Here is a 24,294-nt window from a genome sequence, read left to right as displayed (position 1 = left end):
TTAGTTCTCTGTGTTTAAGAGTCTGGGTTTTTTTGTTTTGTTTTGTTTTGTTTTGGTTTGTTTGTCGGACTTATCTTAAATTCCACATACGCTTAAAGTCGTATGTTATTTTTCTCTGTTTGACTTATCTCACTTAGCATTATACCCTCTAGGTCCATCCAAATTATCACAAATGACAAGATCTCATTCTTTTCTATGGCTCAGTAATATTCCATTGTATATATATATGTACCATATCTTCTTTATCCATTCAGTCTATCAGTGGACACTTGGGTTCTTTCCTTACCTTGGCTATTGTAAATAGCGCTACAATAAATAAAAGAGGTGAATATATCTTTTCAAATTGTTTTCGTTTTCTTTGGGGAAATACCCAGTACCGGAATTACCGGATAATATGGTAATTCCTTTTCCTCCACATCCTTGTCAACACTTGTTCTGTCTTTTTGATTTAGTCATTCTGACAGGGGTAAGGTGATATCCATTTTTTTTGGTTTTTTTTTTTTAATGTTCAAATAGCGTTTCATGAAACACAAATGTACTATATTTATAGAAGATATTTTTTACTTTAGAAACATTTTTATTTCAATATTTAATTAGTTAACATACAATGTGATATTAGTTTCTTGTGTACAATATAGTGATTCAACACTTCCATACATCACCTTGTGTTCATCACAAGTGCACTCCTTAATGCCTATCACCTATTTCACCCATCCCCCACCTACCTACCCTCTGGTAGTCATCAGTTTGTTCTCTACAATTAAGAATTTGTCTCTCGATCTTTTATTTTTTTCCCTTTGCTTGTTTTCTTAAACTCCACATATGAGTGAAACCATGTGGTATTTGTCTTTCTCTGACCATATATACTCTCTAGCTCCACTCATGTCATAGCAAATGGCAAGGTTTATGGCTGAGTAATATTCTATTGTACATAAATACTTCTTTATCCATTCATCTATCGATGGACACTTGGGCTGCTTCCATAATTTGGCTATTGTAAATAATGCTATAATAAACTTAGGGGTACATATATCTTTTTGAAGTAGTGTTTTCATATTCTTTGGGTTAATACCCTGTAGTGGAATTACTGGATATGGCAAATCTTTTTAATTTCTTGAGAAGTCTCCATACAGTCATACAATGGTTGCACCACTTTGCCTTCCCACCAAGAGTGCATAAGGATTCCTTTTACTCCACATCTTTGTCAACGCTTGTTTCTTAGATTTTTGATTTGAGTCATTCTGACAGGTGTGAGGTGCTATCTCATCGTGGTTTTGATTTGCATTTCCCTGATGACTAGTGATACTGGAAGTCCTTCCAAATGTTTGTTGGCCATCTGTAGATCTTCTTTGGAAAAATGTTCATGTCTTCTGTCCATTTTTTAATTGGATTACTTGGGGTTTTGTTTTGTTTTCTGGTGCTGAGTCATATAAGTTCTTTCTTTATGTATTTGGATACTTACCCTTTATCGGATATGTCATTTGCAAATATCTTCTCTCATTCTATAGGTTGTCCTTTAGTTTTGTTGTGTCCTATGCTGCACGGGTTTTTTTTGTTTTTGTTTTTGTTTTTTTTTATGTAGTCTCAGTATTTTATTTTTGCCTTTGTTTCCCTTCTCTCGGGAGACATATCTAGAAAAATGTGGCTACAGCCAATTTCAGAGAAATTACTACTGGTTCTCTCTTGTAGGATTCTTGTGGTTTCAGGTCTCATATTAGACCTCTAACCTATTTTGAGGTTTTTTTCTGTGTGTGTGGTGTAAGAAAGTGGGCCAGTTCATTCTTTTGCATGTCTTCCCAACACCATTTGTTTTTCCCCTTGCATATTCTTGCCTCCTTTTAGAAGATTGACTATATAAGCATGGGTTTATTTCTGGGCTCTCTATTCTGTTCTACTGATCTATGTGTCCATTTTTGTGCCAATACCATACTGCTTTACTACAACTTTGTAGTATTTCTTGATATCTGGGATTGTGATACCTCCAGTTTTGTTCTTCTTTTTCAAGATTGCTTTGTCTATTCGGGGTCTTTTGTGGTCCCATACAAATTTGGGATTTGTTCTAGTTCTATGAAAAATGCTTTGGTATTTTGATAGGGATTGCATTAAATCTGTAGATTGCTTTGGCTAGTATGAACATTTTAACAATATTTGTTCTTCCCTCTATGACGAGGGAATATTTTTCCATTTGTTTGTGTCAATTTCTTTTGTCAGTGTTTAATACTTTTCAGAGTACAGGTCTTTCAACTCCTTAGTGAAGTTTATTCCTACATATTTTATTATTTTTAGTACAATTGTAAATAGGATTATTTTCTTAATTTCTTTCTGCTATTTCATTAGTGTATAGAACTGTAACAGATTTCTTTATATTAATTTTCTATCCTGCAACTTTACTGAATTCATTTATCAGTTCTAGGAGTTTTTTGGTAGAATCTTTAGGGTTTTCTTTATATAGCATTATGTCATCTGCAAATAGTGGAAGTTTTATTTCTTCCTTACCAATTTGGATGCCTTTTCTTTTTGTCTGATCGCTATGGCTAGGACTTCCAGTATATGTTGAATAAAAGTGGTGAAAGTGAACATCTTTGCCTTGTTCCTGATGTTAGAAGAAAAGCTCTCAGTTTTTTCACCATTGAGTATCATGTGGGTTTTGGGTTTTTCATATATGGCCTTTATTATGTTGAGGCATGTGCCCTCTAAATCTTTGTTGAGAGTTTTTTCATGAATGGATGTTGTACTTTGCCAAATGCTTTTTTTTCATCTGTTGAGATGATCATATGGTTTTTATCCTTTTTCTTGTTAATGTGATGTATTCTGTTGATTAATTTGTGAATATTGAGCCACCCTTGCATCCTTAGAATAAATCCCACCTGATCATGGTGAATGACTTTCTAAATATATTTTTTATTTGGTTTGAGGATATTTTGTTGAGGATTTTTTGCATCTATGTTCATCAGAGATACTGGCCTGTAGTTTTCTCTTTTTGTGGTGTCTTTGTCTGATTTTGGTATCAGGGTAATGCTGGCCTTGTAGAATGAATTTGGAAGCTTTCTTTCCTCTTCTATTTTTTGGAATAGTTTGAAAAGAGTAGGTATTAACTCTTCTTTAAATGTTTGGTAGAATTCACCTGTGAAGCCATCTGGTCCTAAACTTTTGTTAGTTTTTTGACTACTAATTCAATTTCATTGCTAGTAATTGGTATGTTCAAATTTTGTATTTCTTCCTGACTTAGTTTTAAGTTACATATTTCTAGGAATTTATCCATTTCTTCTCCATTTCTTCTAAGTTGTCCAGTTTGTTGGTATATAATTTTTCATAATATTCTCTTAAAATAATTTCTATGGTCAGTTGTTCTTTCTCTTTCTTCATTTCTGATTTTGAGTCCTTTTTTTTTTTTTTTTTTTTCCCTTGATGGGTCTGGCTAAAGGTTTATCAATTGTTTGTTTACCTTTTCAAAGAACCACCTCCTGGTTTCTTTTTTCTTTTTTTTTTTTATCTTTTTCATTTATTTCTGCTCTGATCTTTATTATTTCCTTCCTTCTACTGGCTTTGGACTTTTTTGTTCTTCTCTTTCTAGCTTCTTTAGAAGCTAGCATAAAAATAACATACCATGGGGAAGCATGCTCAAATGATTTTTTCTGACAGATGCGTGAAGACTGAAAGGAAGGGATGGAAAAACATTTACCATACAAATGGAAATTAAAAGAAAGCTGGGGTAGTAGTATTTATATTGGACAAAATAGACTTTAAAGACTATAACAAGAGACAAAGAATGCTATATAATAATAAAGGGAATGGTCTAAGAAGAGGATATAACAGTTGTAAATATCTATGCAACCAAGATAGGAGCACCTTAATACATAAAGCAACTATTAACAGACATAAGGGGAAAAAAATTGACAGTAATACAATAATGGTAGGGGACTTTAACACCCCACTTATATCAATGGATAGATTATCCAGGCAGAAAATCAGCAAGGAAACAGTGGCTTTGAATGACACGTTAAACCAAGTGGACCTAACATATATACAGAGCATTCCATCCAAAAACAACAGGATACACATTCTTTTTAGGTACACATGGAACTTTCTCCAGGATAGATGTGTTAGGCCACAAAACAAGTCTTAATGAATTCAAAAAGACTGAGATCATATGATACATCTTTTCTTTTTTTTTTTTTTTTTTTTTTTAATTTTTTTTTTTTTTCAACGTTTTTTATTTATTTTTGGGACAGAGAGAGACAGAGCATGAACGGGGGAGGGGCAGAGAGAGAGGGAGACACAGAATCGGAAACAGGCTCCAGGCTCCGAGCCATCAGCCCAGAGCCTGACGCGGGGCTCGAACTCACGGACCGCGAGATCGTGACCTGGCTGAAGTCGGAGGCTTAACCGACTGCGCCACCCAGGCGCCCCTGATACATCTTTTCTGACCACAGTGTTATGCAATTAGAAATCAATCACAAGAAAAAAAATCTGGAAAAAACACAAATACATAGAGGCTAAATAAAATGTTACTAAACAAAGAATGGTTGAACCATGACATCAAAGAATAAATTAAAGGGGCACCTGGGTGGCTCAGTTGGTTAAGTGTCCGACTTCAGCTCAGGTCATGATCTCGCAGTTTGTGAGTTCAAGCCCCATGGATGGGCTGTGAGCCCATCATGTCAGCTGTGCTGACAGCTCAGAGCCTGGAACCTGCTTCAGAATCTGACTCCCTCTCTCTTTGCCCCTTCCCCACTCATGCTCTGTCTCAAAAAATAAATACACACTAAAAATATTTTTTAAAGGAAATTAAAAAATACATGGAGACATATGAAAATGACAAACAAAATCTTTGGGATGCAGTAAGAGCTATTCTAAGAGGCAAGTTTATAGCAATACAGGCCTACCTCAAGAAACAAGAAGCTCCATTACATTCACAGTACTATGTTTTTTACAAATTGAGGGTTTGTGGCAACTCTCTGCCAGGCAAGTCAGTCAGTGCCATTTTCCAACAACATTTGCTCGCTTTGTGTCTCTGTATCATGTTTTGGTAATTCTTGCAATATTTCAAACTTTTTCATTATTATTATATTTGTTATGATGATCTGTGATCGATGATTATAATTTGCTGAAAGCCCAGATGATGGTTAGCATTTTTTAGCAATATTTTTAATTAAGATATATACATTGTTTCTTTAGGCATGATGCTATTGCACACTTAATAGACTACAGTATAGTGTAAACATAACATTCATATGCACTGGGAAACAAAAATACTCATTTGACTTGCTTTATTGTGACATTTACTTTATCACAGTGGTCTGGAGCCAAACCCACAATATCTCAGAGGTGTGCTTGTACCATTGAGCCTCTTTCCTTTGCTTCCATAATGATTCAATTACTAATTATATCCCCTGCTTCTACATTCTCAGTACATTCAGACTTTAACCCTTTTAATAATCTAGCTCCTCTTCCCCTGACTCTGAGAAGCACCATTGTTTTGCTAATGGATAAATAAATCCAATGGTTTATTCTCATTCCTCATTCTCCTCTCCTTTTCTATGGCACATGACATGACTAATACCCTTTTCATGAAAAGAACACTTCCCCCTCCTTGGTTTACAGATAAAGGACTGTTTGGTTTTCATTTTCTCTGCAAGTTTCTTAGTTTTCTTTCACTCGCTCTTCTTACCCCTTAAAAGTAGATGTTCCTGAAGATTCTATATTTAGATTTCTTACAGTACCATACCTATCATTATTAATTGTAGCTCTATCTAGGTTACCCTGGCAGAGAAGTTATAATCCTGTCACTAGCCCCAAAATCTTTGGATCCTGAATTTTCAACTGACTTCCAGACTCCTAACTGCTTTATCAAAATCTCAAACTTGGCACACCCAAAACTCCAATCTTTTCCCCCTTGTCTCCAAAACCAGCTCCTCCTCCTGGCTTCCCATTTCTATGGATGTCAATTACCCAGATTCACACTTCAGAATGGTCCTTGATTTTCTCTCTCCCTTGCTTCCTCCTATTTCAATCCTATTAACAGATACCAAGTCATATAAGTTCTACCTGTTCTGTTTCCCAGGCCATGCCGTTATTGCTTCACCCTGCATTACTATAAATAAATAATCTCTCCAATTCAATCCATTATTTGGTACACTAATACCTGATTAAGTTTCTGAACATTCAGCTTCATCATTCTATGGCTTAAAAAGTACTTATCGGAAGTACCTCACTACATACAGATTTAAGAATAAAATTTTCTCCTTGTATTTCAAAGTCCTATATAATCTGACTTCAACTTTTCCAACACTATTTCCCACTACTCTTCTGCACATTCCCTACTCAACAGCCAAACTGTAATTCTTAAAGACCCTGCCTTCTTAAAACAATTTCTTGAATTTCAAGTATCAAAGCCTCCTACATCACAGACTGCCACTTCTATCCTTTCCTGTTTTGTTTTTTTTTTTAATTTCTCCAAATTTGAAAGAGCAGAAGCTCAAAGCAAGTTCGTCAAGCATCTTTGCTATCTATACTTTCTCCCTAGGAACATATATATGCTAATGATCTCTAAATGTATCTCTAGCTCACCTAGCTCCCAGAACTTCAGACTGAAATATCCAACTGTCTCGTCAACATCTTCATATAGATGTCAGATATCTCAAACTTGATGTGCCCAAACTTGAACTCCAATTTCCTTTTGCAGTCTGACTTTAATAAATAGCAATTCCTTTAGTGCAGTTACTTAGGCCAAAATCCTTGGAGTCACCTTTGGTTCCTCTTTCTCCCACAACCAATTCATTAGCAAATCCTATTGGCTTCATAGTATATCCAGAGTCTGGCCATAGCTCACCAATTTCACTGCTTCTATTTTGGTCCACACTACTGTAGCTCTTACCTGGATTATTTGAAATAGCTTCCTAGTGGGAAACTTCACTACTTGTCCTTATCCCCTTCAGTATAGTCTCAAAGCAACAGAGAATATTAGTGTTAGAATGGAAGGCAAACTATGTCACCCCCTCTGCTTAAAATACTCCAGGGGCTTCCTTGCTCACTCTCAAAGCAAATACCTAACCCTTTAAACTAATCCACAAGGCTTGACTTGACTGGCATCCCATCCCACCAGCCTCCGTCCTCCACAGATCTCCTCTCTTACTTGCTCTAGCTTGCTCACTCTTCCAAAGCTGCCATCTTCCTTGCTGTTCCTCAACACATCAAGCAGGTTTTGCATTTGCTATTTCCTCTGCACAGATGACCTTCCCTCTTAGTGGGTATCATCGGAATATTGTCCCTCAATTCTTGCATTTCTGATCACATGTTATCTTTCCAGTGAGAATTTCCCTGCCCACCCTGAAACTCCACATCTCTTCCCGTGTCGTTTTCTCCACGGCCCTTGCATGGTTAGCTGTTGCCACAGTAAAAATAGTAAAAGCCCATCCCCAAACTAAATGGCTTCAGACAGCTATTCTCATGAATCTGTGGGTCAGCTGGGACAGCTGTGCTTCGTGTGTGTTTATTCTGGGACTCGGCAGTGACAATGACAGAAGCACAAGAAGGCAAGCAGGAACACACGGAACCCCTTAAGCTTAGATTCAGAAGTTACACAAGGGCACTTCTGTCCCATTCTGCTGGCCAAAAGTCGAGGAGCAGGAACATCTCAACAACCCTTTCAGTGGGAGGAGATGCAGACAAAGTAACATGGCAAAGAGTGTGAGTATAGGACGGGATGAAGAACTGAGCTCAATGAAACAAGCTGCTACATCATGCAACATCATCTGACAATCCCATATGTTTACTTATTTGTTCACACTATGTTCTCACTAGCTACTGCAAAAGGGTAGAAACTCCGATTCATTCACTACTTTGTTCCGAGTGACTGAAACTGAGCCTACACATGTAAGATACTTGATAAATATGTTGAATGGACAAATTTACCACTCATGCAGTCATTCAATATGCCTACTATATACCAGAAGCTATGCTATACGCTAAAGATAGTGAATAAAGCACATGGCAACTGTCCTTAAGACAAGGTAATATCTAGTGAGGAGGCAGGTGTAGGCAATTATTAACAATGATACACACTAATAATAAAAAATTAGCAATTATTGAGCACCTATGTAACAGGGATTGTTCTAAGAGGTATAGATAAATTAACTAATTTAATCTCCTCAACAATTTTATGAGGTGGGTACTATTACCCAGTTTTATAAAGGAGGAAAGAGAGGTACACAGAACTTAAATAAATCATCCAAGGTCGCACAGTTAGTAAATGTTGGGGCCAGAATTCAAATACAAATGGCCTGGTTCAGAACCAATATGCTGCATGCCTCAACAAGACAGGTGCTAGTCAGAGATGCTGTGGAAGCAAAGAGGTACACACCTAACTCAATTAGGAAGCTAGAAAAGCCAGCCTCTCCCAAAAAGTTTAAATTTTCTTATCAGGAACTATCTTATTTTATCAACCTACAATCAACGTAAGGCGCACCTCAAGTTCAGATATAAAAAAATGTGAAAAAATGGCCAATGACAATTTTATGTCTGATTATAAAATGCACGCTGGTTTTACAAATCAAAATGTGCAAAAAATGTGTGTGTTCTCTTGCTGTTGGCTTCCTCTCTACACATGCGCACACACACTCACACACGTATGTATTTCTGCTAACATATATGCTAAGTTAGTCTTGTCTTTTTAGATTTGGTTTAATATTCAACGACATGACTCTCCACTACGGATAAATTTTGATGTCACCAAGCCCAAGCTATGGAAGTCTTTCTTTTCAAGAAGTCTTCTATATCCTGGCCTTTCCAGTGTTCAGGTATAATTCTTCTATTAACAATGTAGACTAAGAAAGGTGGGGGGTTTTAAATCATTATACTGGGTAGCCAGGTATTTTTTGACGTTTAGTTCTATTTCTAGATATGCAGTTAAAAATAATGTTTCTCAAACTTATTTGAGCCCACTCACAATAAGAAATTACCACCATTATCGTGAACCAGTATATACAAATGTGGAAAAACAAATTTTGATATAATGAGCCCCAGGCCATTAAAGTACCACAAAATATATTCTACTTAATTTTTTAAATGCTGGACTCAATTCACTAAATTAATCATCAGATTTCATGACTGCTATTAAAACATGAAGTCATACCACAGGGCATGAGCCACTAGAGGCTCGTAAAGTTAATTTAGAGGGTCCTGGCTGTAGTAAGATTGTTACGTAGTAAGCATGAAAATTGTTTACTAATACTTTTGTTAGCTACATGTTTATATGTGTGTGTGTATACTGAGTGTGCAGTATAAAATCTTTTTACTGTGATCCAGACCTTTCCAAAAAGTTTAAAAAACGGTGCTCTAGAGAAATTCTTCCATGTGTACAAGGTGACATATACAAGACTGTTTTCATAGAAAGATTCTAGCCTAAAAACTGGAGTTAGAGGAGATAAAATACATATAGTACACAATGGAATCTTTTTTTTTTTTAATTTTTTAACGTTTACTTATTTTTGAGACAGAGAGAGACAGAGCATGAACGGGGGAGGGGCAGAGAGAGAGGGAGACACAGAACCGGAAGCAGGCTCCAGACTCTGAGCCATCAGCCCAGAGCCCGACGCGGGGCTTGAACTCACGGAACGTGAGATCGTGACCTGAGCTGAAGTCGGATGCTTAACCGACTGAGCCACCCAGGCGCCCCCATAATGGAATCTTTTATAGTAGTTACACGAATGAATCAATGTCAATAAATCTTATTAGCACTCTAAAAATATATGTTATTATCTCTAAAGGTAATGTTAAGGGAGGAAAGGCAAGCTGCATATTCACAGTATAAAACTATTGCATAAATAGACTTGTCCAATCACTATGTTGTACATCTAAAACTCATGAACATTGTGTGTCAACTATACTTTAAAAAAAAAAAAAAAAAAACTATTACATAAAGTTTAGAAAATACCCAAACTAAAACAACACATTGTTTGGGGATACATAGATCTGTGATAAAATCATAAATACATTTTATTAACTTGCCTGTTTCTACCAAGTGTGATGTAAACACCAGGAAAGCAGAGATTTTTATTCATGGCTATATACCCATGAAATAAATGAAAAAATGCCTGAAAAAAATGCCTGGCTCACAGTAGTTGTATGTTGAACCAAAGTGCTAAAAAACAAATTCAGGTCCTCTGAATTTCTCTCTGTGATGAGAAAGGAGATGAAAATGAGAAAGAACCAAACCTCCATAATTTATTTGTGATATTGTACTTCAGGTGGGTCATGGGTACATTGGCATCCATTATACTATATCTGAAGGTCTGAGATTTCGTAACTTTTTAAAAAAGATTTAGAAAAGGATGTATAGCTATTCAAATTCAAGTTAAGTGTTTTTCTGGAATTTCTGAACTATTTCCTCTTTTATAGCCAGAAGAACTAATTTACCAGCGCACAGACAAAGCGGCCGCAGCTGAACTACAAGACAGGTCGTACAATACCCATAAATCCACATGCAATCGGTCACTAGGAGCGTAATCCCAAATTAAACAATTCTCAGCGTGGATCCATAATCTGAGCAGTTAAACTTTAGTTCATGTTTATAGACAGATACCAAATACAGATGTGATCTCTAAATGCCACAGCCCAAAGGGCGGATGGAACAAACAGAAGTGAGCTCCAGCAATGACAGGTAGTTTTCCAAAACTTTACCTCAGATTAGAGTTCAGCATCATGTTGTTATGGTTCCTGTTCAGACATGTCATACTCCTCAACTTAAAATATGCCTCTTTTGTCCAATAGTGGCTTACTGAACTGCAGCTAGTTTATAAACCGAACACATGGGGAAGGCTGGTCTCTATGAGATTTAAGTATATTAAGTCCCCATAATCCTCATAACCCTGTAAAACAAAACGTACTCTTCCAGTTTTGCAAATGTGGAAACTGAGGTTCAGAGAGGTCAGCATACTTGTTAAGTGTTAGAGGGGGCTTCTGTGCCCAGCCAGGTCTTTCTGATTTCAAAGCCTGTGTGCTCTTTCTAGTGTATCAAGCTGTGTAAAGAGCAGCATGTCAAACACACAAGAATAACTGTGACCCTTTTTAAGTTATTACGACTAGAAGACACCAATTTATTCTCAATTTCAAGTCTATATAAAACCTTACTGGAGACCCCCACCTAGAGCAACTAACTCCCCCCAAAAGTCTTTTTTGTTTCTTCTGATGGTTTCAGGATACTGTATTAATTAGACCCACATCATTTATTCTTCCAATACTGATGAAGTGTGTGGCAATTCACCCATACTCTCTTGCTCGGGCCATCTTGAAACCCAGAATGAAAATATGTATAATGTGCCAAACGAGAAGTGGATCCTACAGCTACTGAGCAGTGGGGAGCTGGCTGGTTCCCTAAATCTGTGTTTGGTTAGGGATACACAGGAGGCTTTAGAATTGACAGCGTTTTGACTCAAACCCCAGTTCCCTTGCCATTGTCAACTCACTTATCCTACTTCAAACTGTCCCCAGGTAAGTAAAATCCACCCATAGAGTCACTGTTAGGATTAATGTTTATTAACTTTTGAGAGAGAGACAGAGCATGAGTGGGACGGGGGCAGAGAGAGAGGGAGACACAGAATCCCAAGCAGGTACCAGGCTCCAGCTGTCAGCACAGAGCCTGACGTGGGTTTCGAACTCACGGATTGTGAAATCATGACCTGAACCGAAGTCAGATGCTTAACCAACTAAGCCACCAAGGTGCCCCCAAGTCACTGTTAGGATTAAATAAAAATTTAAAAAAAAAAAAAAAAAAAGCATTTTGCACAGTACCTGGTTAAAAAAAAAAAAAAAAAAAAGGCTCAATAAATAGTAGCTATTTTCCTTTATTCTGTGTTTGAAACTTAATTTTTGATATCCTGCTTTATAGCTAATATGACAGGTACTGGATCCATAGGATATAAAGCTTAGTGAGGATGGCTTTTCTGAAAACAGTTTCGAGGCAATCTAGGAAAACAATACTCATCAACAGAAATCACAGCACAGGGTAAAGAATCAACATGCGGCATTAACAGCCCTACAGAGAGTTAAGGCTTTCAACATAAATGTGCCTAGTGAATGACCCTGTCACCTGAATCCCCACCGTATACAAGCTGTACCTTTGCTGACAGAATCCAATCAGCAAAAGATGGAGCTTCTTTTTTATAAACAGGATTGAAAAAATACTCAAAGAGAAAATCATGGACTGGCGGCCACGGCATCTGACCAGGTGGAACAGGTACTGCACCTCTGCGCTACGACACTTCCTGCCTCTGTTAGAGAGAAGCCGAGGAGAGGACGTGGAAGACGACCACAGAGGAGAGCTGCTCAAGCAGCTGGGAGACTACCGGGTAAGTGCAATGGCTCTAAACTGAGCCTGTGGACTGCATTTCAAATTGGAAATTGCTTGGTAATGGATTTTTGGAATCAAAATGCTGACTCTGCTCTCCAAAGCACATAGATGTAGCAGCATAGGCTAAAGGATGTAATTAAAAGTTCACATCTTAGTAATTAAGCTATTATTAAACAGCAAAATGCCTCTAGACACTGAAAATGCTAAGAGAGTAATGCAATGAAAAATACCTTAAATAAAATGCTAAATCCTATTAGGCTCAACTGTGCATAAAGGTGAAACCAACCAGGGATGCCTGGGTGGCTCAGTCGATTAAATGTCCGACTTCGGCTCAGGTCATGATCTCGCGGTCCTTGAGTTCAAGCCCCGCATCGGGCTCTGTGCTGACAGCTCAGAGCCTGCAGCCTGCTTCAGATTCTGTGTCTCCCTCTCTGCCCCTCCCCCACTTGTGCTCTGTCTCTCTCAAAATTAAATTTAAAAAAATTTTTAAAAAAGGAAAATTCTCATTATACGTGTGCCTTCCTGCCTGTCAGTAGTGCTGTGTTCACATCCTACAGCCAGATAATAAAACCTAGAAAGCAGTCTCAAACTAAGACAGTAAGCCTTGTTGGCTGAACAGCGTGACGTCAAGTTGGACATTTAATTCTATTCACGGACTAAAACTAGCTTTTCAGCGAGGCTGTCTTCAAAGAACAAAACACGTAATTCAGTCTTGGGCAATGAAAAGAATTCACTGGCTTATTTAAGTCACAGTATCAGAGTGCACCAGACTTCTTGAAGTCTTTCCACCCTGCCCTCCACCGCGCAGCGGTGTTGGGCTCTCTGTTTTCATGGTATCCAATAGCGGAACAGCTCCAGGGCAGGACTCACGTCTGCACACACACTGTGCAGAGCAGGCGAGAGCATCTGTGTGCCATTATTCCTATCCAGTTTCCTGAGACTCACTTTGACAGATCAGTCGGCGTGGCCACAGGGAAAGAGTGTTGATTAGCTGAATCCAGGTCCCTGGAAATACATGGGTTACCACACAAACTCGGGGCTATCAGGCAGAGGGAAAGGAAGTGGAGGGTGGCTGGGTGCTAACAGCTGTCTTATACACCAATATACTAGCAACTAAACAAAAGAGCCATCTGGCCCCTCTCCATTTTCTGTATTGCTAATATATAGTTGAATAGAAGAGCAGAACTAAACAAGTGACTTTGAGACGCAGAAGAAGACAAGAGAATTAAGAATTGCGTATGTTTACAGGAAGAAAAAATACAATGAAATCTTCAAGCTTCACTAATGACCACAAATCTTGGTTGTGTTTTTTTCCTTCAGTTCTCTGGATTTCCCCTTCACATGCCCTATTCTGAACTGAAGCCTTTAATTGAAGCAGTATATAGCACTGGAGTACATAATATTGATGTTCCTAATGTTGAATTTGCTTTAGCTGTATATATTCACCCATACCCCAAAAACGTTTTGTCTGTTTGGATCTATGTTGCCTCTCTCATACGCAACAGGTAACTTTTTTCATCGTATACTTTTTATATCATGTAGAAACTATTTCATAGGACAATAATCTTAAGTGATACTCATCACATCAGAAGGAAGAAATTATTTGTAAATAATGAAATAAAATGATCGTTTTCAAAATAAGTGTTTTTATTTAGTAGTCTGTCTTGCCTTCTGCCACCCTGACCCTCAATTCAATCCAGGCTACCCACAGTTCCCCTCACACTAATAGGCTTCCTACCTATGCCACTGTGCTTACCTTCCACTTGGAAAGCCCTTCCTCTTTGCCTGTCCAGCAGAATACCATTACACTTTTAAGATCCAGCAAAACAACACAACTTTTCTGGGGGAAAGAGGAACAACTTTGCAATACGGAGTTTTTATGTTTAATGCCAAATACCTTAAGACCTTATCCTACAGAAATACTGAGCAAACATGCACAAGTACACAAATGTGCACACACGCACACACACACACACACTCCTACTGAAGCAATATAGTATTTTAGGGGGGAAAAAAGAAATATACTTAAACGTGCACCAAAAGGGAAGCCATTTAAGAAATTAAGACATGGCTATGGACCGAACGTTTGTGATCCCACAAAATTCCTGTCTTGAAACCCAAATCCCCTATGTAATGGTATTTGGAGATAGGTCCTCTGGGAGGTTACGAGAGTGGAGGCCCTGTGTTGGGATGAACACCATCATGAGAGAGGAGAGAGTCTGCTTCCTTTCTTTAGACCATGTGTGGATACAATGAGAAGAGGGCGGTCTGCACACCAGAAAAACAGCCCTTACCAGAAACCAGATCTGCCAGCACCTTAACTAAGCCTGGACTTCCCAGCCTCCAGATATATGAGAAATAAATGTTGTTTAAGCCACCCACCACTGTTATAACAACCCAAACAGACTAAGACAGACACAGACACTACTATAGTAAGCCATTAAAAGGATTAAAGGTAGGGGTGCCTGGGTGGCTTAGTCTGTGAAGCATCAGACTTCGGCTCAGGTCATGATCTCCCAGTTCACGAGTTGAAGCTCTGCATCAGGCTCTCTGCTGTCAGCACAGAGTGCGCTTCAGATCCTTGGTCTCCCTCTCTCTCTGCCCCGGCCCTGCTTGCACTCTCTCTCTCTCAAAAATAAACATTAAGGGGCAACGGGGTGGCTCAGTTGGTTGAGCACCTGACTTCGGCTATCTGACTTTGGCTCAGGTCGGGATCTCGCATTCTGGGAGTTCGAGCCCCATGTGGGGTCTGCGCTGACAGCTCAGAGCCTGCAGACTGCTTCGGGTTCTGTCTCCCTCTCTCTGTCCCTCCCCAGCTTGTGCACATGCACTCTCGCTCTAAAACTAAATAAACTTTAAAAAATTTTTAACAAAAATTAAAAACATTTAAAAAAAATTTTTAAAGGTATTAAATGTATGTGCTAACATGGAAAGATGTACACAAAACAGAAATACATAAAGCAGGATTTCTCAGCAGAAGCACTACTGACATTCTGGGCCAAGTAGTGTGTGGCTGCGGAGGGCGGACCTGTGCATCAGAGGATGTTTAGCAGCACCCCTGAGCCCTCCCCACTAGATGCCAGCTGCATCCCTTCCTGCCAATTCTGCCAAGATGTGACAACCAAACATGTTTCCAGATGTTGTGTAATGTCCTCTGTGGGATCAACTGCCTCCAGTTGAGAACCAGTGATTAGCTGGAATCACTTAAAAAAAAATAAAAATAAAAATAAAGAGGGACCAATTAAGGAAAAACTTTCACCTTTTGCTTTACTCCCTTATGCCTTCCTCTATCAAATTATATCACAATTATGTATTTACAGGCCCCTGATAACTCAACTATGAACTCTTAAGGGAGAGTTCAAAGACTGACCCCTAACAGTCATTACCAGGGTAATCCACGGACAAGTTAACCTCTCTGCTACTTATTTTCCCCATAAGATCAAAATGATCACATGACTTACTTCGTCGCACTGTTTAAACAAGTCAGTATATGTAAGTATAGGTACTTAGAACACCACCCAGCACTGACTGAGCACCTGATGTCAGGCACCCCAAGGCATTTTACATTAACTTGTATTTTATTCTAAGAATGAACAGTCCCAATAATTCGTGAAATCAATTACAAAACCCAAGGTAAATGTAAAACAAGTATATATAGTGTTTCATCAAATACTAAATAAGTATCCCCTGAAGTTAATGTATAAAAATTAGATATAACTTATGTTGTCTATCTCCTCATGCAACTAAAGGAGAGGTAGAGTAGGAAAACAGTGAGTCTCCATATAACAACGTGCTGACACACCGAAGTCCATTTAGCCCAAGACTGCCAAGGCCTATTTAATGGTTTGCTAATATCAAGAAGCACAGGACAAAGGGAGACACCTCAATTACCTGGTACCCCTGAGGAAATTAGCCGCTCAAATTAATTAACTGAAAAGGAGAACATTTAAGTCAAGTTCTGCAACAATGAATCATGATTTTTTCCCCGTAAGTGTTATCAAAATTTCTCCTCCCCAAATAGTATACTGTTCTGTGGTTACATGGAGGATAAACTTTACTCATCACTTGATTACTCAGGGCCAGGAGTCCAGATGAGTAATTTTACTTACGATTCATGTAAATACAGACGAGATGCAGTTGGGGTTGGATGGACTCACTCCAGAAGAATTCTCGTAGTTTGTTTTACTGAAATGGTCCCTGATGGGAACTGCTCAAATCAGGTTTATTAAACACTTAAGGAAATAAAAATACAGTAACTACAAGAGAATCAACCTTACAAAATAAAACTTCAGATCCTGTAAGTGCTAAGCTCAGATTTCCTTTCAAGCTAAGGGAATCAAGAAGTCACTTCTTTGTGCTTAGGCCAGACCTTTAAAGGAGGTGACCAGGTGCCACGGAACCACCTAAGAGGTACAAGCTCAAACAAGTAAGATGGTCTGCTTACACAGCTGTCTTTTCCCACATGCAAGAAACATTTTGCAAGTGTCAACTGTGACACAAGGAGAGAACCCTGACAAGAGGGGAAACTTCGGAGTCATTATCATAGCCACGCCCCAAGAGGTGGGTCTCCCCTGCCATGTTTAATTCAAATGATAGTGAGACTTAAAAGAATGGGTGGATTTCTCATCAAATGATTCTTCCTTCGTCTTTAGACAGCTGTCTAAAATAGTCTTCTCTTCGCCTGAATTGAAATCTGTCTGCCGTAGTTTGTATCTTTCCTAGTCCTCCTGTCCCTCAATAAAACAAACAAAAGAACGCCTGGGACCACAAGTAACAAGACTGCAAGACTGCTTCCTCTTCCACAGACTTGCACGTATTTCCAACAGCAGATGGATGGCATGCTGCCGACTGTTCTTTTTTGGACACAACATTATACAGCACATTACAGAAAACTGATTCAGGGGCGCCTGGGGAACTCAGTCAGTTAAGCGTCCAACCTCAGCTCAGGTCATGATCTCACAGTTCATTAGTTCAAGCCCCACATAGGGCTCTCTGCTGTCAGCACAGAGCTCGCTTGGGATCCTCTGTCCATCCCACCCCCTCCTCTTGGCCCCTCCCCTGCTCATGCTTGCTCAAGCACTCTTTCTCTCTCAAAAATAAACATTTTGGGGCGCCTGGGTGGCTCAGTCGGTTAAGCGGCCGACTTCGGCTCAGGTCATGATCTCGCGGTCCGTGAGTTCAAGCCCCGCGTCGGGCTCTGTGCTGACAGCCCAGAGCCTGGAGCCTGTTTCAGATTCTGTGTCTCCCTCTCTCTGACCCTCCCCCATTCATGCTCTGTCTCTCTCTGTCTCAAAAATAAAATCAATGTTAAAAAATAAAAATAAAAAAAATAAACATTTTTAAAAAAACTGAATCAATATGTGTTTTTCTGAATGATAGGTTCCCACTCCCACTGTCTTTTCACACAGCAATGGAGATAGACATACACAAATTCTGGCTACTGCACAAATAATTTCAAAAAAGACCATTCAGCTAAACAAAATTAGGTATCTGTCTAAAACTGCCAGGATCATGACTTCATGGGAGCTCAAAACAAAATATTTAATCTTATTTTACACTAATGTAAATGTGAATTGAGATTTCTAATAAAATCAAAACACCAAAAAATTATTTGGTAAAGTCCTCAAAGTAAATTTTATTGATACATTTCTTCAAAGGATTGTGGAATTTTTAAAAATCCCTTCCAAATTTGACAATTTAGGGACAGTGGTAGGAACCAGGAGTATCTGAAGAAAGCAAATACAAATACATTGGTGCTTTGCTAGCTCACTGAGCTAACACCAAGAAGCCAATTTATTCTATTATCTTAAGGAACCTTATATATGGGTATGTTTGAATTGGCCCTCTGAGAATTGTTCAAATAAAGGCAACATGGGGAAAAAAAGACTGGTTTTCAAAATGTGCTATCTTTGAAAACAAAACTTCAGAAATGTATGTTTGAAAGGATCTGCAAAGCTTGGTACAGTGTTTATATATAAAGAGAACCAACAACCCCCATTGACTTTAAAACTCAAATTAATCTAAAAAATACTTCAAATGGCATGGCATTAGTGACATTCTTTTCAAAGCATTCCATTTAAAAGAAAACCAATAAAACTGTTCTCACCCTTATGAAAAGATCTAATCCCTTTCTAAAACAAAAATATGATTGCAAGAGAAACAACACTGTACAATTCACTGGTAAGTTAAGATTTCTGAGGCTGTAAGACATGGGGCCAAAACAAGTCACACTCAAAAAGGGATGGTTAACACAAGAAATGTGCTATAAGTAAAGTGCATGAAAGGAAGCCTGCTCAGCTAAATGAAGTAGACAAAGATCAGGAGTCAAGGGTCATTCGCCAGAGCGGCAGCAGGCTCGAAAACCACACTGCAAATTCTGGCATCCGCTGGCGGTATCAGCATGAGGACCTGTATAAAAACAGAAAAGTGTGAAAGGAGGAATTTCTTAGAGATCACGTGAAAGAGCTAAGACATCTGACTTTTACTAGCAATCCATGTATAACATAGAAATAAAATGTCCCAATGATTGTATAAAAAATTAGACACAAAAATAGCCAACAGCAGTTCTACTTTAACTGGTCCAAAATCTATAGGAAAGAAAGGAAAGAAATAATTGTTTTGGCAACAATCTTACAAAATAAAAACCTAAGACAAAAAGATAACCCACAGAAGTAATGTTGTAGGGTAACTTAACAACAGATTTCTTAAACTGTCAACATCCTTCCTAGAAATATAGTTAAGACAAAAACAGCCCCATCCGTAATACATCAGCTAAAGAATCCACTATTCAGCAATTACAGTAAACATTATATCCAAAACTTAAATAAACTATATAGACAGACTGAACACGTTCTCCTTATTTTTATTTAACATCTGTAGCAAAACAAATGGTGAGAGTTATGTGAAATTATCTTCCAGAATTAAGTATATAATCAATGATTAGTTAAATAAACATATCTAAGACATAATAAAACCTGTGACTCAATTAGAAAGAAAAATAAAACACTGTGGAGTAACTGACATTTTATTGCAGTCACATTACGCTACCCAAACACTAGATAAAAGATCCATTAGGGAACACAGCCCAGAGTGAGAAATATCAAAGCAGAGATATCATGGCACATACACAAAAGTTAAGTTCTTTGAATGAATCATAGTTTTCATAAAGGCAGGCAAATGTGCAAAAGGATGTTTTAACTATACCAAAGCCTTTCAGTAGGTCTGTACCACGAACAAAACCAAAATACTTGCATTTGTTATTTGTGACATGTACAGATCATACACTGTGTGATTTTATACACTATGTCAAATGGATAATTGAAAAATCACAGTATTCGGGATTGACATCCAGTTCAACTCAGAAACATATTTCAAATAAGCTTTGTTTTGTTTTTTAAAGTAGCAATGCAGGGCACCTGTGTGGCTCAGCTGGTTAAGCATCCAACTCTCGATTTCGGCTCAGGTTCTTGATTTCAGGTCACAGTTCGTGAGTTCAAGCCCCATGTCTGGCTCTACACTAAAGTCCAGAGCCTGCTTGGGATTTTCTTTCTCTCTTTGCTCTCTTTCTCCAACCCCTCCCCTGCTCAAACATGTGCACACACTCTCTCGCTCTCTCTCTCTCAAAAGTAAATAAATGGCGCCAGGCTGGCTCAGTCGGTTAAGCATCTGACTTCGGCTCAGGTCATGATCTCGTGTTTCGTGGGTTCGAGCCCTGCATCAGGCTCTGCAGTGGCAGTGTGGAGCCTGCTTGGGATTCTCTCTCTCCCTGCCCTTTGCCCACTTGCGTGCACACTCTCTCCCTTTCTCTCTCAAAATAAATAAATAAACTTTAAAGAAACATCAAAGAAACAGATGAAATAATAGAGTAGTAATCCACTGCAAAAGAAGGCATTTATGTTAACATCAACATAAGAAAAAGACTACTTGCATCTAAACACACAAAACACTTATTTCCCAGAATTTAACTTTTCCTTGTAGTCCCAAAATGGCATACACAAAATACCAAGGGCACACTTCTTTCGATATACAAACAATGAAGTATAATGTTTATGGATTTCAATATGGAAATAACGCATCTTTAAGAAAAGAAACTAATGAACTTTACCAGCATATGTGGGCCTGCAATGGGTTAGGACTTCATTTATTTTCAAATACTTATGTTTAATTTTAAAACAGAGGTGATGCCTGCAATGTGGGGCACGGGTACGGGAGCGGGCAATGCTAATACGGCAGAAGATCGGTCACACGTTTATAACTGCCAAAGTCAGTAACACATGAGGCTTCATCGTATTATTCCATGTTTATATGTTTAAAATTTTTCCTAACAAAGTTTAAAATTATTTCAAATCTAAAATTGAATTACAAGCCCATTTTTTATTTAATCAAAATTAAAATCTGTTCTATTTTAAAAAATTAAAAGTTCAGTGTGTCAAATATTTAAAATTCACAAAGCAGCATTTTGTTATTATTTTCCCTGAAAACAAGACTCCAGGTTAGCCATCTTAACCAAAACCAAAACGTCCTAGAACATATTATCAGATATGTATTAGAAACTCTTCTCCCACAACCTTTGACCAAGTTTTCCTTCTGAACAGATTTGCAGCTTTTCCCCGTGCCACCTTTTCCTAGCAAGTCTTTCCTCACCCCGTAAAACACTCGTTCCTGCTCTGCTTGCCAATCACCTACTCCCGATCAAGAGCCAATCTCCCGCCTCACTACCATGGCCCTGCCTGACATGCAGTCCTAGGATGAAACGCTTAAACTGGTGGATTCTGCAAAAATGTATTTCTCAGTATGTAATTCTACTCTAGAGTCTTTAAAAGGGAGAAATAAGAGGAAAGAGACTTGGAGATTTTAAGACAACTTTCCAACTAAAACTCCCTAAAATACTTTAAAATGTCCATATTCCTATTTTTTAAAAGGACAGAAAGGTAAGGAAGAAACTTTATGCTGATTTCAACAATGGCCTGGGGAAAATCGGAAGTGTTGGATGAAAGCAAGTGAAGCACAGTTCTAAGGCAGGGAATAATAAAAGGGAGCTAGCTGCCAAGGGGCCAATAGGATCAAGGAAGCTCTTCTAGAGATTCCTATCTTTCCAAATACTAAACAGCTGGTCACCATCCTCTCCAAAAAAACAGGCTCAGCAGCTTCAGGTCTACCTGGGTCACTCTGTGCTCTCAAAAGTCTAAAGGATGGTACTAGAGATAACAGGGGAAGAAAAATGTGTGTCCCATATTAGGTTGAAAGTAACCCAACCCTGCTTATCTGTCAGCATCTCCGTATTAACATCACAAAACAAATTCCCCACTCCTTCAAATATGCACTAGAATATCTGAGTTTCAATGGGATTCTAAGTATACAGAGTGAAGAGACAGAATTAATATGTAAGTGTTTTCAAATCAAAAAGTAGAATCTGCAGCGTGTGGGTGCCTCAATCAGTGGGGCATCTGACTCCTGGGTTTCAGCACAGGTCATGATCTGATGGTTTGTACCAGCAGCTCAGAGCCTGCTTGGGCTGTCCCTCTCCCTGTGTCCCTCCCAAACTCATGTCTGCTTGAAGAAAGAAAGAGAGAAAGAGAGGAAGGGAGGGAGGAATAAAGAAAGGAGGGAGGGAGGAAGAAAAGAAAGAAAGAAAGAAAGAAAGAAAGAAAGAAAGAAAGAAAGAAAGAAACAAAGAAGAAAGGAAGGAAAGGAGAAAGAAAGAAAGAAAGAAAGAAAGAAAGAAAGAAAGAAAGAAAGAAAGAAGAAAAAGAAAGAAGAAAGAGAAAGGAAGGAAGAAAGAAAGAAAGAAAGAAAGAAAGGAGAAAGAAAGAGAAAGAAAGAAAAAGAAAGAAAGAAAGAAAGAAAGAAAGAAAGAAAGAAAGAAAGAAAGAAAGCAAAGCAAAGCATTGATCGATCTAGAGAAGGTGGTGGGTACTTAAACAATAATTGCAATACTATCTCAAAACTACAATCCCGTCTTAAGGTTACAGACCAGGTGTCTAATCCTAATAATCATGAAAGTGATGTCAACCATGAGGAGATTTTATTCTATTTAAAGGCCTAGGGCAAAGCAAAAGTAAAGATAACCACTGTTTTTAACTTTGGTTAGTCTCATATTGTAGTAAACAGAAAAGAAGAGCAGTTTCCAAAGCATGAAAACCATAACCAAAGTTAACAGTGAGACTCTTAAGCATCACAAGACTGTTTGAAAAGGGAATAAATGGACAGCAGAAAAAGTGAGGCAGCATTAGAAAGAAATATAACTAAGATACCTCCTACATTATTTTGCCAAGTACCTCAAGCAGCCAGCTGCACTTCCATAAACACTGACAACTCAAAGGCAGTTTCCCTTTAAATATTTGACTCATCACCAGCAAATGTCTATGTTGATATAGAACAGAAAACTCAAATGGTTATAATATACAAAGGCTAAATTACATAAAGGAATAATAAAGAAACAAGGAAAATAAAATTGGCATTATTAAATTTTTAAATGCATGGTAAAAAATAAATTTTACAAGAAAGCATTTTTAAAATATTAGATAAAAAGAGCTAGACTGTTAACTACAGTTATTTCCCCAAATTTTTATTACTAATTTGTTTTTCCTGGATTTTAAGTATATCATTTATGCTGTATATCTGCACTTACCTTCACTTACCTTTAATTCCTCTTTAACTTAAATTAGAAACATAAGAAAGCAAATCATCTGAGACTGTGTCACCTCCAGAACTATGAGCTAATCTACCTTAATTCATAAATTATACAGACATGGAAATGCAGATAAGTACAAAAAGTTTATTTGCTATCATTGTCCAAGTGTTCTTCAGAGCTCCAAAACTATGCGATTCCATTTAATACTTGTTAAATGACAGAGAATTTCTTAAACGTTATGAAGAAGCCTTCTTTTATATTTAAATCTTAACGTTATCAAATAACAAATGTAAATGTCATGAGGAATCATTCAGAAGAATAAAAATGGCATTTTTTAACCAGTGCTTAGTACAGCGTCTTGCTCGCAGTAGGTATTATTTGGATATCTGGTACTAACTTATCTTCTCCAAAATTTCTGCCAGTGCTTAGGTCATCTGCTTTACTTATCACTCATTATTTAGTTAATGAGTATCGTTTATCAGTATTTACTTCTTTTAGTTAGTGAGCTGGTAGCTAACTATGTACGCTTTCTTTTGACAAATACGTTTTTAAATGTTACTCAAATACTTAAAATAGTCTGTTACCTAAACATGCCCCCTATTATTCTAAGACCATATATAAAACATATTAACTACTTTCTGAAAAATTAAAAATAATAATAAAAAGGGGACCCCATAAGTGGTCAGTACATATTTACTTTGCAAACTGAGTCGTAGCAAAAGAGGCTGGATCAATGGTGTCATCTTGTAAAACTGGATACAATGCAACTTTTATTCTAACACTTTCTAGGTTGTCCATAAGTCCTTTTAAGGAAAAAATTCTATCAGAAGATTACTTTAGGAGCAACTGGCTAGAACTCCGGAACACAAGTTAATATGATAAGTCATCCTATAAAATTTAAAGGATCTCCATTTCCCTCGAATTATGTTTTAAGAAGCTGTAAAGGGAGACTTAATATTGGATAATACAAACACTATCAGTTTCCTTTCAAATCTTTCAAAGTCAGATATCTTCATTAAAATTCACTTATTGAAAATTACCACTCATTTATCAAAAAAAAAAAAATCATATTCAACAAGAGGAATGTAGCAGCTCCTTTGGAACACTTTAATATTTATATATTCAAAACCAGTTAAGATGAAATAAATTCTAACATCCTAACAAAATGCAAAAGACTTTAAGTATTTAACTTTACCCCATCACCTAAATTATTTCAAGAAGTTTAAAAATTTTACATGCAAAACAAGCAGGCAGATCATAAAAATGAACTGAAATCCAATCTCCCCCACCCTGTAACATCTATATACCCCAA

At 37.8% G+C, this 24,294-nt stretch overlaps 2 protein-coding genes across 9 annotated transcripts in view; one reads left to right on the top strand and one right to left on the bottom strand.

The window, feature by feature from the left end:
- The window catches only part of CC2D2A (coiled-coil and C2 domain containing 2A), a 148,632-nt gene extending 134,626 nt beyond the window's left edge, over positions 1-14,006 (top strand). For all 7 annotated transcript variants that reach the window (XM_053901680.1, XM_053901679.1, XM_053901678.1 and 4 more), the window contains 4 exons: positions 8,676-8,798; positions 10,399-10,457; positions 12,170-12,347; positions 13,670-14,006. In XM_053901680.1, the coding sequence (XP_053757655.1) occupies positions 8,676-8,798; positions 10,399-10,457; positions 12,170-12,347; positions 13,670-13,858 (549 nt within the window). In that variant the 3' untranslated portion in view covers positions 13,859-14,006. The remainder of the gene's footprint in view (positions 1-8,675; positions 8,799-10,398; positions 10,458-12,169; positions 12,348-13,669) is intronic.
- Positions 14,007-17,956: 3,950 nt separating this feature from the next.
- FBXL5 (F-box and leucine rich repeat protein 5) overlaps positions 17,957-24,294 on the bottom strand; it is a 48,129-nt gene continuing 41,791 nt past the window's right edge. For both annotated transcript variants that reach the window (XM_053901675.1, XM_019453671.2), the window contains exon 11: positions 17,957-18,757. In XM_053901675.1, the coding sequence (XP_053757650.1) occupies positions 18,681-18,757 (77 nt within the window). In that variant the 3' untranslated portion in view covers positions 17,957-18,680. The remainder of the gene's footprint in view (positions 18,758-24,294) is intronic.

The sequence above is a fragment of the Panthera pardus genome, unplaced genomic scaffold, assembly GCF_024362965.1.
Source record: "Panthera pardus isolate Hobbes unplaced genomic scaffold, ASM2436296v1 HiC_scaffold_13, whole genome shotgun sequence".
Classification (NCBI taxonomy): Eukaryota; Metazoa; Chordata; class Mammalia; order Carnivora; family Felidae; genus Panthera; species Panthera pardus.
The sequence above is the reverse complement of the archived record's forward strand: the minus strand, read 5'-3'. Positions and strand labels throughout refer to the sequence as shown.